This window comes from Meles meles, chromosome 18, assembly GCF_922984935.1.
Source record: "Meles meles chromosome 18, mMelMel3.1 paternal haplotype, whole genome shotgun sequence".
Classification (NCBI taxonomy): Eukaryota; Metazoa; Chordata; class Mammalia; order Carnivora; family Mustelidae; genus Meles; species Meles meles.
In genome coordinates this window covers 62872131-62888189 of record NC_060083.1, presented here as the reverse complement: position 1 = coordinate 62888189, position 16059 = coordinate 62872131, and the positions used below count along the sequence as shown (strand labels likewise).

The window sequence follows — 16059 nt, the reverse complement described above, 5'->3', positions numbered from 1 at the left end:
ACCCGCCCCTACGTGTGCCCCTTCCTCCCCAAGGGCCTCACCATCTCTTCCAACTGATTCTGAATCTGCCTGTGGACTTCGGCCATCTGGAAGAGCACATCTCCTGGAAAGGCAGCGTGGAAGAAAGGAAAGAGAGAAGAGGTCAGGACTCTGCGCCATGGTCCCTCCAGCTGCCTGTGGCCGGGGAGCAGGGAGCAGGTGGGCCCAGTGCCGGGGTCTGGGATGCGGGTGACCAGCAGGCAGAGCTGTGCCGGAGGCAGGGCAGAGGGCGCTGTTTCTCCTGGTGACACCGAGACGAGATGGAAGATTCTAGAATAACAAGGGATGCCACTGGGCGACTTCGGGGTGGCGGGGTAGCGGCTGAGGTTCACGACAGAGACCCCAAGTGGGGGCCCCTTCCTTTGCACATCTCGAGCCCACAAGTGAGCCTGTGAGCACATGTACCTCTGACCCTGCGTCCCGCTCCCACGCGTAGCTGCCAAACACCGCCATCCCACCCACTCTGGGCCCAGCTGGCACTGGGACCCAACACACTTGCCGCCCGTGCTGCCCACGTGGGTTACGTGGGGTGAAGACCTGGCTAGAGGCCCCCGAGGCGAGGGTCCCGAGGAGGCACTTGAGGTCCGCAGCGCCAGGGGGCCTCGCCGAGGGGCTCTGCGGACAAAGGGAGCGCGCTATCTAGCTCTGTACACATTTCCCCAAGCAGGGACGTGGGAAGGCTCAGCCTTGGTCTTCCTCCTCCCAAAGCTCTGGAACATTCCACTCAGCTGCCATCATGAAGCATGGCCACTAGGACCAACAGGTTCACAGCTTCCAGCTGCGGCCACGGAGGGGAGGTTGCCGCACAGCCCAGGACACCAGCATGGTCACCCCCAAGTCAGGGCCCACGGAACAGAAACTCTAGGCCAGAGGCTGCACAAGGGCCCCCAGGCCTGGACACCCTCAGGGCTGCCCAGCTGCCCTGCAGTGCCGGTGAGAAGGACCCCCCGCCCCGGGCAAACGGCTCCATTTCCTCGCGCGCAGACAGAACAGCTGGAACGGGCAGCCGGACGTCATTTGCTTGGCGCCACGCAGAACTCACGCTGTCCGTGTGCCACTGACACGGCGGAACGGGGGCCACTCTGCCCCCGAGGGTGCTCACTCCCGATGAGCCCCGTCCCTGCGCTGCTGCCCACACCAGCACGCCCTCCCTGCTCACGCAGAGACCATTTTGGGGGGCAGCCGCAAGGGGTATCCCAGCAAGGCCACCTGGAAATGGAGACGAAGGCCCACAGCCCCTGCACCCTGATGGGGTGGCGTGGCCTCCAGCTGCACAGATGGCCCCCAGGGTCACTTCCCCTCCCAGAAGCACCACCGGGCTCTGGGGAGGTCTGCTTCTTCTGGTCACTGGCTGTTCTGTGACGTCCACCGGGCACACGGAGCCCCGGCTGTGACCAGGAGCTGTACAGACGGACCTGTCAGTCAGCACAGCCCTGAGCTCCGCTGTTCGAATCTCAGTGCCCCCCAGAGAGACGCACAGATTTCTGTCGGGGTTGGGGGGAAGGGACGCCGCATGTCCTAAGGAGCCGACTCACTGGGCGGCTGGGACCCTGGTGTCCTGCTACAGATGGTGTGCGGCTGACATGTCCCTCCTCCTCAGCCAGCCTTAAGCCCAACTGCTGCAAAGACGCCCTCTGGCCTGCGGCTCCGGTAAGCACAGACCCCCAGGGCCTGGCCTGCGGGCAGGCCTGGGATGGAGGGGAGGCACCCCTGCCCCAGGGAAGGGCCAGTGTCCTGGCCACGGAGCGTGAGTGTGTGGGGGGCATGTGACCGTGTGTGAGCACGTGCCCCTCGGACACGGGCAGTTCCAGGACCGACACGCTGGAGGGAGCGTGAGCAAGGGACACACGCACGAGCAGAGGCAGCCCCCAGGAGCTCCTGGGCACAGACCGCCCAACGCGGTCTGTGGAACGTCTGGCACGGGCCACCCCAGACGCCAGTGCCGCAGCTGGGGAACGCCCGTCGACGCCCTGTGCTCCGGGAAGCCGTTCTGGTGCTGCTCCAAGTGTGGGCCTGCCCTCGGGCCTGAAGGCACCGCAGGACGGGGCAGGGCAAGCACGGACGGCCCTGGGAAGAAGGCCCTGCCTCTGCCGTGGCTTCCTGTGGTCGGGTCAGAGCACGAGCACACGTGGTCAGTGGTCAACCGTGTGCGGCTGGGGGGACATGAGCAGACCAGCCCTGCAGAAGAAGTCGAGTCTCCCCTGGCCTGTCCTGACCTCGTCCCTCCTCCCAACCGATCTCGACTCTGGGGCTTTGATGTGTGAGAGAAGAGGCCAAGAATGACGGGGACACAAGGTGAGATGAAGGGGCCCAGTCGCCAGCCTTGGTAGAAGGGAAGCCACTGAGACAAGAAGAGCGAGTGCCCGCTGGCCAGGGGTTCCTGGGGACGAGGCCAGGCCGCTGTCACCCTGCCTGCGACAGAGCCCCAGTCTGGTGTGTGCGGCGGGGATGCGTCCGGGTAGCTGGAGCGGTGCCCACAGCAGGCCCAGACCCACAGGTCCGAGCCCCGGATGCCCAGAACCTAAGACCCAAGAGGGCAGCACCAGCTTGATTCTGTGGCCTTCTGGAACTTTCCCAGAACACACACTCACCACTCTGAGGTGGGAAAACACCTGGGGTCTTGTGTGTGACACGGGAGATTCCTGTGTGGAAGGCCCCGGACCCACCTGGCCCTCTGCCTGCGGGCATCTGGGAGTTGGTTAAGCCGAGGCCAAGGGGCGCAGCACCCACACGGCACAAGGTCTGGGCAGCCTGGGGACAGCCCAGAATGCGGCCCGGTGGGTGCCGCCCTCACACCCATCCTCTGTCCCCACAGCCCTCGTGAGGGCCATCAAGTCCGGGAGTCAGACCCAGAGCAGGCTGTGGCGCAGCACAGTCTCCCCGCGAGGGTGGCTCGCACGGCATCGGCCACGCTTCGGGCTCCGACACAGTTAAGTCAACATCAGGATCCAATGAACAAACACGTATTTCCTGAGAAGCCTGGCCGACCAGCTCAGGGAGGACGTCTGCGGACGCTAAGAACCCACCGAAGAGCCATCACTTCAGCAGAGGAATTCCTCCCGTCCAGCGAGCGGCCACTACGCCCCCTGTGGCCGCCGTGTCAGAAGGACCCCGCGTGTCCCCCCGCCGCTGCCTGCACCGACGGGCCTGGCTCCCCCCCAGCCCGTGGCCGTGCCGTCGGTCGCCCAGCCCGTGCGCACACTCAGCTCTGAGCTGCAAACCCACGGCTGCACGACCAGCCCACACAGTCAATTTTTAAACCGCGTTTTCCAAGCAGCTGCGGGAAGCCATATGCTCCCGAAACACGCAGGGTGGCGGGAGGAGGGGGAGCCAGCCCCCGGCAGGCACTGGACCCCGGGGGGCCCCGCTGGGTGCCCTGAGCTGGCTGCAGGGGGCAAGGGCAGAGCGACGCCCCGCATGACACTCCCCGAGAAACACGGAGAGCCCAGGCGTCCGCACTAGCGCTCACTTGTCTCCTCCTCCGCTGCGCTTTCCGCGTCCCGAAGGCCCGGACGGTCCTGAGCGCCAGTGAGCTGGCCGGGGCTGTGTCTGATTTCTGGGTTCCATGACTCTCTCCGTCCCATCTCCCCCACGTGAGGGACAGCACGGAATGGGGACCCCCTTCCCAGGAAGGAGGCCGCGGTCTGTCCCCCGGCCTCCTCTGGGTGCAGACGCACGGGCCCCGGGGCATCCACGTCCTGGGTGCGTAGCTCCGGCGGGCCCTAAACCTGAAAAGCCGGGTGGGAGGCCAGAGCAAACACCTGGCGTGGCCAGAGCAAACAGCCGGCGGGCGGGTGACTCTGCCCCGGGAACACCACCTGCAGGAAGCACCAAGGCTCCAGTGTCAACGGAGGGGGCCAGGCAGCAGGAGCCCACACCCAGGGCGCAGCGGGCGGTGGGAGGGCAGTCCCGCCACACCCGGGGCTAGTGAGTCAGCAACCCCTGAGGCCTGGTGGGCCTGTCGGAGCCGGGGGACCCGCAGGCCCAACAGCTCCCAGGCGTGGGACGATGTGCGGGTGAAGCAGGGCTAAAGGCCGGCGGGACGAGAGAAGAGACGCCCGCGGGCACCACCGGCTTCACGCAGGACCAAACAGTGTCCACGACACAAAGGCATCTGAATCAGAGGCCCCGTCGTCACCAACCCTCCCGCCAGCTGTTGACCCTGCCCGTCAAGCAACCAGGTCAGCCGCGAGCCACCCCGCCACTGGCCCCTCAGCTCAGGGATTTCACGTTTCAGGCGCTCTCCGGAGCCTCGGTCCTCTCCGGTGCACACACGGCCATGCCCGTCCCCCAGGAGCAGCAGGGGCAGGGCAGCCGGCACCCGCGCGTGTGCATCCACACACACAAGACACGCGCACGTAGGTACACGCACACGTGCAAAGGTGCCCCCACACATACGTGCACACACTCAGGCACGGCACGCATTCGCACGCACGCAGACATGTACACACAGGCACACGTGTGCACACTCAGGCACGCACGCTACCCTTCCTCAGAGACGCACGATGTGCTGCTCCCCGTCAGCACAGCCCACTGTGGGACGTGAAGGCGGAGGGAATGGCCGGCTGGGCTTCAGCCGGTTTTGGCTCACGGGGCTGACACAGGACAACGATGGGATGGTCAGGACCCACCCGGGAGCCTGAGCGTCTGTGGACACATCCACATGCTGCTGAGGATGGGCTGGGGGCCAGGGAGTCCCCCGCGGGAGGCTAGGGGCTGTCCTCACGGGAGAGCAGGCGCTTCTACCAAACCCTGGGATCCCAGCGGGAGGCGGTCCCGGGACTCGGTGATGCTGCTTTTGCCGATTATACCTCCACTGCAGGCAAATTCCCCCCCGACCCTCAAAGACGCGCACTGGTCCCAGCAGGAACCTCGGAGCCAGGCAAGCAGAGAGGCCCCGATGGGCCCTACAGGGTCAGGTGCTGCTGAGCCCCTGGGGGCCGAAAGTACGCACTGAGAGAGAAAAAGGCAGAAACAAGCAGCCCAGCCACACGGAGGAGCATGGCGGGGCGGGAGAATGCAGGGCCTGGCCGCACCCGAGGGAGGTGAAGGGGGCCACGCCAGGCAGGAGAGCTGGGCAGGCCCGAGGCTGCCAGGAGGGCCCTTCAGAGGCAGAGAGAGGAGCCCCACTTGCGGCAAGAACGGGACCACGGGAAGGACAGTGCCCGCCGGCACCGCCATGTCCTGGGAGCAGGTGCCACAGAAGCATTGACCACACATCCCAGGGCGTTTTGGGAACCACAACAAGGACACCGTGGAGGGCACGCTGCTGGGAACACAGAGCGGGACGTGGTGAGCTGCCTCACGTGCGGGCAGCGTCGTAGGACCACACGGGTGATGTAGCTTAGAACCAGGAAAACCTTCCCATGTTTCCCCAAACTGCGCTCTTTGGAAAAAGAAAAAAGATTCCAGAAAACTAGAAAAAAGTACACATACCCAATTTTTGAAAGTTACAGAGTCTGCAGGGTTCCGGCCGGTGTCAGCTCATGAACCGGCCGCAGGTAATGGTGACCAGCTCACAGGCTGGGGCGCCTGCGGTCTTCCGCGGCCAGGCATCCCCGGCTGTTCAGTGAGCACTGCTCTGTGCCAGGTGCTGCCCGGGGACCACGGTGACCAGAGGCTCTCCTCATGGCGCCCTGGCACTCTCCTGGGACGCGCCGATGCAGACGACGGGCCCTGCAGATCTGGGACTGAAGGCCGCCCGGCAGCAGGGCTGCTCAGTGTGCTCAGAGGCGGCCACGAAAGTCTGCGGGGCTGGCAGCAGACAGGGACGCAGCCTTGTGGGTCCCAGGGCTCCTGGTGGCCACCATGGGGCCCGGAGACCAGGAGCACAGTGAGCAGCCGGCAGCAGGGAGACCCGTCTAGCAGCTTCTCCAAACCCAGGACCAGCACCCAGGCAGCCTCGCCGCCTGTGGGAACCAGAGGCACGAGGCGCCCCCGCCCCTGCAGCTGGCTGGCTCCCGGCTGCCGGCTGCCGTGTGGGCTTCAGGAAGGCCCGAGGGCACACCTGAGGCCCATTTCACAGTCCCACACCCAGATGTTCCCACTGGTGGTCCCGGGTAAGCTCAGTGCGAACTGCCGGGCCACCAAGAGGGCCATGAGTCATGGCTCAAGTGAGTCTGTTCTTCCCCGTGGCCTGGAGCACAGCACACGCTCTCCTCCCCGCCCGACCTTCCCAACCATCCCGAGGTCGCAAGAATAACAAACACCAGCCCCCCCACCCCTGCCAGGTCCCCGGGCCTCAGTGTTTTGCCGCAGCGGCTCTAGCCCTGCTTTTTCGTGTGCGTGCACATGCGCGTCCTGCCGAACCTGAACCTGGGGGACGGGGCCGCAGCGCGCCAGTTTGCGCGCTCTGAGACCCGGGCCTGCCGCGCCCACGAGGAAGGCAGACCGCCTCCGTGGGGCAGTGCTTGGGCACCGGCCGGCAGGCGGTCCGTGAGCCCCTCCCCAGCCAGGACCGCAGGCCCTTGTTTCTCTCCGTTGGGAACTCTGCGTTCTGTCCAACTGAACACGGCTTCAAGCACTGGGAACTGCTCGGGCCTCCACGGCTCCAGGCAGGTGCCTGGGAACGTGCGCCGGTGGTGCTGGGACTCGTGCCTGGCTCCCTGCGCGCTGGGGTCTTCGTCTGGTTCTCCACGGCCCTCCCACGCCTTCACGACACTGACATTTGTGAAGACTCAGGCTGGCTTTTTGCTTTTTTTCCTTCCTTCCTTCCTCTTTCTTTCTTTCTTTTTTTTTTTTTTTGCACAAGATACGACGTGTTCTTAAAATCCTCAAATGACAAGACGCTGAGAGGGAGCGGGAATCTGGCAGACTGGCGAAAACACCGGTGTGGGGGGTGTGGGGCTGGGGGCTCGCTAGCCCGCCGGCTGCCGTCTGGATGGTGTTCCGTGTGTGCCCACGACGGCGGGACAGGGGCCAGCGTCCTCCTGAGAGCCCCTCCAGAGCCACTCTGCAGGTGCCTAACCCCCAAGAAGCACGGACGGCATTTCGGCAGGGTGTGAGGGAACACCCCGTTTTGCCAGCGCCACGAAGGCCTGAGGACACCAGCTTGGGGACAGCTCTGACGAAGGGGGCCCGAGGCCTGAGCTGACCCCACTGGGCAGGTGAGCAGCCTCGTGCGGAGGTGCGCCCGCCGGAGGCCCCCGAGCATCACCCCCACAAGGACAGGTGTCGTAAATCCCGACAAATCAAGAAACGGAGAGGAAGCGGGGACTCCACGTGGAGGCGGCCGGGGAGGGCGGTTTCTTTCTTTTCGTTCTGGTTAGTTAAGGTCCAGGATAAGATCAGTCTTGCGTGTAAAAAGCAGTGACTCAGCACTTCCAGACGTGAGCCAGGGCCGTCCGGACGAGCGCCCTCAAGTCCCCGTCACCTGTCCCCCCACCTCCCCTCTGTAACCGTGAGCTCCCCGTAGAGACTCTATTTCTCGACTTGTCTCTTTTTCTCCTTTGCTTGTTTGTTTTGTTTCTTAGATTCCACGTGAGCGAGATCCCGTGGTATGTTCTCGGACTGACGCGTCTCACTCAGCACGACACCCTCCAGCTCTGCCCACACTGTCGCAGACGGCTGGACTTCACCTTTCTCGCAGTCCCGTTACAGTCCCTCGTGCACAGACACGCCCCCCCCACCAGCGACGCACGCCTGCACTGCCATCGTTCGGCACAGGCCTTGCCCCAGGGACAGGGCTGGGCACACGCCGGCCTCTGCAACCAGCGGCGACAGCGACAGGACCTGGTGCAGCACCCCCCATGCACCCGTCGCCCGAAGCAGGACGGCAGTGCCTGAAGCACTTACGAACAGGCAAGAAAGACCCTGCGGGGGGCCGGCCCGTGGGGCCAGGCCTGTGCCCGTGGCTGGGCCACTACCCACCTGTGGGCTACGGGTAGGTACCATGGGTGGCCCCTTCCCTCCTGCCCCTGACGCCCCTCATCCCCAGTGACACAGTCAGGGCCAGGAGGGGTCTTCCCTGCCACGCCCGCCCGTGTCCTTCCCATGGCAGGAAGTCATCCGCTTGTCTGACTCTGGCTGTCACAACAGCATAGGGTCCTGCGGATGAGAGGGGCTGGGCACGGGGTGGGGGGAGCCCGGGGGGAGCCCGGGGGAACCGATATCACAAGGAAGGGGAGATCTTCAGTAGGGCTACAAACGGGGCGGGGAATGACAAGGCCGGCGCCTGGCCCACCAGCCCTCGGGAAGACCAGCATTCTCAGACCACGAGGGGGCTCCCAGAGAGCACTCAGCTCCCAGGAGGGGGACATCCAGAGGCATGGGGCCCACAAATGTGAGGCCTGGGACCCGAGTCATACCCCATCTCATCTGAGGGTCTCCCTGGGGCTGCCACAAGCCGTCCAGCTGAATCCCATAACCTGCTGGCCTGTAGTCAGGGCACAGTCAAGCCTCTCTCAGCCCAGACAAGCCCCCGGGACAAGCCGGGACTGGTTCTGGGGGAGGGCCCTGCACATACCTGCCACCCCCTCCCAGGGCGCTAGGGGCTGGCACGGAAGGCCTGGGAGGAGACATGGGCCACCTGCCAAGGCCCCCCACCCCAACCCCAAGTGGCCATATGCCTCCCTCCCAGGGGCAGCCATGCCCTGGCAGAGCCAGATGTGAAGCCACGGCAGAGGCAGGAAGGGCCCCGGGCTGCAGGCGCTGCTCTTGAAGGCCGAAGCCCCCCAGGGCCCGGGTGGGCCCGGGGGCAGACGCCTGTGCCCTCACACCAAGGCGGCTTGCGCTTCTTGACATTGAGGTCACACGGACCAGCACAGGGCGCGGAGGAAGCACGACAGACCCCAGGAACCTACGGGCCAAGCGAAGCATGGTTAGAGAGGGGTGCTCTCGCCTGGGGCTTCGCTTGGGCAGCCTGAGGCCAGGGAGGGGAGAGGGCGTGGAGCCTGGTGAGCCCACAGGTGGGAGCCCTCGGGACAAGGGTGTGCTGTTCATCGGTCAGGCCCGGGGAATGCTGTGATCTGGCTGCGTTCTCCGGGGCTGGGATGCAGAGTCTGGGGGGCAAGGGCGGGGGCAGCCATAGGCCCGCCGGGACCCCAACCCCGTCTGGGCCCCGCCACAGCCCCCGAGAAGCAGAGCTGGGACCGAAGCAGCTACGAATCTGCGGCCATGGGACAGTGTGCGCGCCCCGTTGGGGCGGGGGGTCTGCTGACTGTCTCTGCCTCCCCCCGGGGCAGCCACACACCAGAAGGGTCCTCAGAGCCCCACATGGTGCCAGAGGGTACTGGGGAGGAGCGTGACCTCCGTTCGGTGACTCCACCTCCGGCCCGGTCTTCCCAGAGCTGGACGGACCTGGTGCAGCGACACGCTGTCACTCCTCGGAGACCAGTCTTCCCTGCGGTCTCAAGTGTCCACCAAGGACCCCGAAAGCTCATGTCTCTGGTATGTCACTTCAGGAGGGGCTCCGAGCCAAGGGGTCAGCTGCTCACACTTGGCAGGGAAGATACACCACCTTCTGGAGCCTTCTGAAGCAAATACCCATGATGCTCAATTATTCTGGGGACTTCCAGAGCGGAAGGCGGCTCCGAGAGCTAATTAGCCGAAGAAGACACAAATATAGAGCTCTCTCACAGGGAAGACAGACAGCCGAGGGCCCGAGGGGGCCCTGCGCTGTGAGGCCACCGGGAGGGGACACGGAATTCCGACAGCCCCAAGGGGACCCTGGATCCACGGCCAACACCTCCCTCTCCACCAGCCTCCAAGCCACCAGCTCCTCCCTGGGAGACGTGGGTTCTTCTGCTCACAAAAAAGGAAGAAAGCAGTTGGTGGCGGGGAGGGGGAGGGCAAGAGGAAAACCGATGGCAGCGTTGCCATGGCGATGGCAGCAGACAGCCATCCTCCCCGCGCGCTCTTCTGAGGCGCAGTGAGGCCGCACAGCCCCTGCCAACAGTCGACGCCTGGGTGTGCGGCTTCCTGGCAGGGGCAGAGGCGAAGCCGACCCACGTGGCCCCTCCAACCCACGGGCTGCAGGTCAGGCCCTGGGCAGGCGGCGGCCCCTCCTGGAGTCCGATCAGATCTCAGGATCTCAGCAGCCTGAGGCCTCCACAGGTGTGTCCTATGGGGGTCCCCGGGCCATCTGTCCAGGTTGGCAGAGGGGCGGCCTCGGAGGGACAAGCCGGGGCAGGAGGACGTGGAGGCATGAACTCGTGACCATGCACAGGGGTGGGCAAGAGGCTTGGTGGGGGCTCCAAGTCCATTCTCTTCTCCCCGCAGACCCCACGGCACGGGCACAGGGAGACATCTGCAGCCACTGCGAGGAGGCTGAGGGGACAGCGCCCACACAGCCTACCCCCCGCCGCCGCATGTGTCCAATGGGGCTCACCTCCAGCAGGCTCGCCGCCTGCCAGTCTCGTCTTGCACCCTGCCTGGTGTGACTTGCCAGGAGACGCGCGGTGAGAACACAGCGGAGAGTTTCGGCCTATGTTTCCCCCCAAAGCAGACACCGGTGACCAAGGTCACCTGGGAGAGTGAACCCACACCAGGTCACAGAAGGCTGCCTAGACCTCATCAGGACAGGACAGAGCAAGGCCAGAAGGGCTCAGACACCCCCAGTGGTCACCCAGAGCCCCGGCCTGGCGCCGAGCACAGACGCTGCTGTGAGCCCCTCACGGGGTCCCACCGAGGACCCTCGTCCATGAATGACAGCGGCTCTCCACGAGCCTGCCTGTCACGCTACCTCGCTAACTGCCCGGGCAGGTATCGGCTCTCCGGACAGCTGCTTCTCAAGCACTGACTTGCCAGAGCTCACGCGAGACACAGACAGACAGAGGCAACCCGCAGAGGACTGGGCATCCGTACGCCAAGTCGCCACGGTCAGGATGTCACAGCTCCTGCCGTGCCCGCCCTCTGCCAACGCCAGGGACTCCAGACACTCACACCTCCCAGGGCTGGCACCCCAGGGGGTCTCCCAGGCTCCTGACCCAGCACCTGCACCAGCCCTCGGGCCACTACCCTGCGGAGAGGAGCTCTGCCCCAGCGAGAAAGCAGGGAGCTGTCCACCTCCTCAGACGCTCTGGGTGGCTGGGGGGTGACGCGCCACACGCAGCTCAGCACACGTGCTCTATAGCGCCCAGCCTGGGGGGGCACGCAGTGGGGTCACAGGACAAGGTCCGGGGGCCAGACTGGCTGTCATGGGAGAGCACGGGGCCCCGGGGTCCGGGGCTGGCCTGGGCATGTCGCCGCAGGGAGGGGTTTACGAGGCCTCCGCGAGCTTCCCGGGGCACGCCAGGACCTGGGACGGGTCCCACGCCGCCTGTCAGGGCAGGAACGAGCTGACAGCAGAGGCCCCAGGCCAGGTCCTCACAGACCCTGCCCAGCCCCCATCACCCCAGAAAACGGGCTCAGGACAGAACGACGGCCTGAAAGCCCCTCTTCGCCCCTTCCAAGCAGGAACCCCGGTAAGCAGGCGAGAGGACCCTGGGTCCCCAGCCTGTCCTCAGGAGGAGACCCAGCCAGGGACTGCTGTGCCCATTGTCATTCCTGCCCCAAAGCAGACCCCTGGGTGCCAAGGGACGAGGAAACGTGCTGGAAGAGCCCTCCTGCTCTCACCAAAGCCACTGCTGACAAGACAGGGATCCCATCAGGACCTTTACTGTCTCCTGGCAGAGGCTCAGTCTAGCCCCTAACACTCTCACCACGGTGGGCTAAACCGGTGCCCTGGAGGCCCCCAGAAGGAAAGCACGTCATCTGAGCCCAGGGGACCCTGAGAATGGACCCCCCCCAAGACCACCCCAGCCCCAAGGCCTGGGCTGCCAAGCAGGACCGAGGGAACACAGCTCAAGACAGTGAGGCCGTTCCGCCAGCTCCCAGGCTGGCTTCGACCCTTCTCGTCTACACAAAGCTGAACAGGAGGACAAAGTCCCTGAATCCACAAAGGGCTGTCCGGTATCAAGCCCTGACAGGTCCCTGTGGCCCAGGAAGCCCAGCAGAGCAAGGTCCTGACCTCTGGGGTCGCTCGGCTGCTTCTGCCCCAGCCACTTCTCCATGGGCCAGTGTCATTAGCCGGGAAGGGGAGGGAAAGGCAGGATCGAGGCATGATGGGGCCCAAGTGTGGGTGACACAGGGCCTCTGAGCCAGGCCCTAGGGACTTGAAATCGCTCCCACAGCGTGGATCTGATTTAGCCTCCAAATGCCAGATTCCTACTGTCGGGGTCCGACAGCAGGGGCCACATCAGACCGACTGCGGTAGGGTGCCTGACGGGGAAGCGGGGACACATGAGAGCTCCTTGGCCAGGTGGTCAGTTCCTGGGTCAGCTCTGCCAGACACAGACCGGGCACAGGAGGGGTGATGTCCCTGGGGTCACACTGCCAAGGGCGCACCCTCGTGTGGTCCCCGCGTCCCGGCCACACCTCGCTCAGGCCAGCGGTACCTCTAAGTGAGACGCCAAGGTTGAGAAAACCCAGCTCTGTGCGTAGAACCAGGAAGAGGTGCCCAAATCCCACAGGGGTTCTCCACGGGTGGCATGGGAACGCGGGCCTGGGTTCTTCACTTAGGGAACCACAGGTGGAGGGCGGCCAAGGGCAAGGCTGTGCTCAGGCCACACCTTCCTTAATCCAGTGACTCAGGGGCCAAAGCAGGCGGGTTCAGGCCTAGTCCCAGCAGAAGTGCCTGCTACAAGGCGGTGCCCCGCAGGCGCACACGTGTCCCAGACCACTAACAGCGGCCGCTTCAAAAAGCAGGGGACAAATGGCCGTTCGTACAGATGAGGCAGCTGGAGCAGGCCGTGGACGGGACCGGTGGGCTGGGCGGGAGCGTGACCCCGTGTGGGGGACACAGGGGCTCAGTGCAGGTTCCGCCGCACAGCTCTTTAAACGGCGCTGCCTTCACCAAAACTCCAGAACCTTCCAGACTTCCCTGCAGAGACGGGAGGCCAAATGGCGGGCGATGTGATCCCCTCTGCTGCCTGAGTGATTCCAGCGCCGAAAGCCCGAGTCCCTTCACACGTGTGCCGGGACCCCCCCCCGCCCCGGGTTCTGTCCGCCCCGTGCACGCAGTTGCCCTGCCGACGAGAGCCCAGGCTGTAGCTGCAGGCCTCGTCCAGCGGGCAGGACGTGCTACCCTGGGAGACCACGGAGGACAGCAGCCTCGCCTGGCCCCCCTCGGAGCAGAGCACCCCCGGGAGCCACCACTGGGGAAAACCGTGCACGCGACGGCAGACTGGAGCTGGAGCCACAGTCCATCCTCCGGCGGCCACAACAGTGCCCCTGAGGGCCCAGGAGCCAGCCCTCCGTGCCCAGGTCGGGGACACACCCAGCCATGGCTGCCCGTGCCTGTGGCACACAGAGAGCGGAGCTAGAGCAGAACCGAGGTGTTGTCAGGGGGGCAAGGGAAAGGGGCAGTGGCCCAGAAGAGAAGGCAGCAGGAGCTCTTTCCACTCCTCTTCCAGTTTCTCCCTGAACTGAAACGTCCAATCGCTCGAACCTTTAAGGAGTGCAGAGCCTGGAGGGACCCCGGCCGCCGCAGCAAGGCCTCCCTGGCTCAGCCCGCCACAGGGCAGGTGCTCCGGCGGCACGTGTCCCCGCCGAGCCACGGAAACACCAGCCTCCTTCAGGACGAAGAGAACCTGACCTGCTCCCCCACGGGAGCCTTCTAGAAACATCTGTAGCCCTGTGCAAGCTCCCATATCAGGCGGATGGCATTTCTAACTACTCATGGTCCGGACGGATCAGGAAGATGCCCAAACACAGGACCTCCTGCCCACCCTCCAAGGGACTCAGACGGAAGGAGTCACGGGCGGAAGGGCCTCAGCCACTCAGATCTGGCGAGTCCCACCCCGCCCCGTCCCCCGCAGGGCCCTGGGACAGGCACATGGTCGGGGTGCCCTCCCTGGGGCCACAGGCCGGGGACTGGCCTGGAGCCTCGGACCCTGGGCAGCACGCCCATCGCCGGAGCCGCCAGGGAGCCCGGCCCCAGCAAGCACAGGGCCCACAGGGAGCGGAGCAGAGCGGGGCCTTGGAAGAGCCGCCCGGAGCACGCAGATCAGAGGCTGGTGCGCTCTGTAATTACCCCGCGGTGGGCGGGGGCACACGGGAGGCGAGCCTCAGCAGAGATGGGAAGGCAGAGGTCTGAGAGCCGCAGGCAGCTGCACAGGGTCGAGTGTGGGTGGTGCCAGCGAGGAGGTTAGAGGCGCTGCGAGAAGCTTCTGAAGGCGGCCGTCCCCGCGCTCCCTGACGAAGCCGCCTGCGGTATCAGAGCAAAGGCCTGCCGGCCTTGCTGCGGGAGGGGGTGCCCCCGTGAGCCCTGGAGATGGGGGCACAGAGACCGGCGGGACCAAAGGCAGAGCGGCCAGCCGCCTGCTGTGCGGGGAGACGGGCAGAGTCTGGGCAGCCCCAGCCCGGGAGCATGAAGGCCGCCGTGGGGCCCGGCTCGCGCCGAGACGTGGGAAAGCACCGGGGGAGGCTTTCCACTCCCTCAACCTTGGGGTCTCACTTGAGCAGCGCGTGTTGCTTGAGAGCCTCCCTCTGGGCACAAAGGGCTCTGCAGGGCTGGGGGTGCCGTGTCCTGCCGCAGTCCAGTGACGGTCTGCGCGTGCCACCCTAACGGGGGCTGGAGGAGTCAGAACACAACAGGGAGTGGGGCCAGGGTCTCCGACCCTCCAGCCCCCAGGACGGCGCACACCTGAGAGCCGGGCGGGAAGTCGGCAGCCGGAGGGCCGGCGAAGCCCCGCTGAGCAGCGCGGCGAGGTGCCGCTTCTGAAAACCACCTCAGGGCCGAGAGCCCTTCCCGGGCCTGGGCCAATCCCCCACCCACACGCTCATTCTCAGCAGGACCCCCAGCTCCCCACTCCCGTGCTGAGGGGGAAGGCCGTGGCAGGAAAGGATCAGAAACAGCAAGTCCACGGCGCCACAGATGGGAAGGGCAGCAGGAAGCCAAACTCGAGCCCCGAAGAAGGGACAGAGAAGGCTACCGTGTTGAGATGGGTTCAGCTGCTCAGGACGACGGGACTGCGCGACGTGTCATCTGCACACTCCCGTCACACCCCGCAGCCGTGGAAAGCCACGACCACGGGAGAAACCAAGAGGCCCTTTGTCCCAGGAGCGGGGAGGGGCACGCCTTGTCGGCTCGCTAATCAGCACGGGGGGCTCTCGAGACTGGAACGTGACACGGAACCCACACCCATCGTCAGGGGCCAGGTGTGCTCTCTCCCCGCAGCACACGCACGAACATGGGGCCCCGGGCCGGACACAGCAGCCCGTCAGAGAGCCGAGACGCAGGACCATCCGGGAACCCATGTGGGCCCCTCACCTGGGGTCCTGACCAGCCTGCAGAAGGGGAGGGGAGGGGAGCCCACACTGATGCCCCCGGCAACCCACTGAGGGAACCAAGCACGGAGGGACCAGGACAAATCATGTCCTCGGCGGGTGACCTCAACACCTGAAACTCCAATGACGCTGTTGCGTGGGGACGGTGGCCAAAACGTGCCACCGAACCCCAACCCGTCCACATAGCCAAGAGCAAAGCATCCCAAATATGAAATCTCCACCAGGGCCTCAAGGCGGCGGGCAAAGCAAGAGGCTCAGAAGGGCCCGGAAGACCTCGTCTCTCTCAGCAGGTTACCGTGTGGGGCGAGTTCAGGTCGGGCGTCCCCCTGGGCAGCATCATCTGCCCCTGGTGCGTGGGCACCTTGGATGCCCCAAGTTATGACAACATGAAAACAAGTGCCTCCTGGTGTCTGAGAAGTGAGGCCAGCGAGCCCCCCCCCAAGCTCCGAGCCGGGCTGGCCGACGGGCAGGTAGCTGCGGTGTCTGGGCCAGGGTGGCGGGGGGTGGGGGAGGGGAGTCCTGTCCACGCAGATGTGCCATGACAGCGTGGGAAGGGGACGTGGCTGCCCGAGCCGCACTCAGAGGGGAGCCCTGCCAAGACCCGCAGAAGCCTCCCGAGCCGGGCGCAAGCCCAAGCCCACTCCCGACCCCAAGGGTGATAGCACTTGGGCAGGGAGCGCCCAGGGCCGCCCGCCCGCAGCCCAGCACCACATTGGAGGCGGCCTAGCAGGGCAGCGCCGCGGAAGTCGGCAT

At 65.6% G+C, this 16059-nt stretch overlaps 1 protein-coding gene across 3 annotated transcripts in view; it reads right to left on the bottom strand.

The window, feature by feature from the left end:
- The window catches only part of BAIAP2 (BAR/IMD domain containing adaptor protein 2), a 62415-nt gene that overhangs the window by 24843 nt on the left and 21513 nt on the right, over window positions 1-16059 (bottom strand). For all 3 annotated transcript variants that reach the window (XM_045984026.1, XM_045984025.1, XM_045984027.1), the window contains exon 4: window positions 42-103. In XM_045984026.1, coding sequence (XP_045839982.1) covers window positions 42-103 — 62 coding nt within the window. The remainder of the gene's footprint in view (window positions 1-41; window positions 104-16059) is intronic.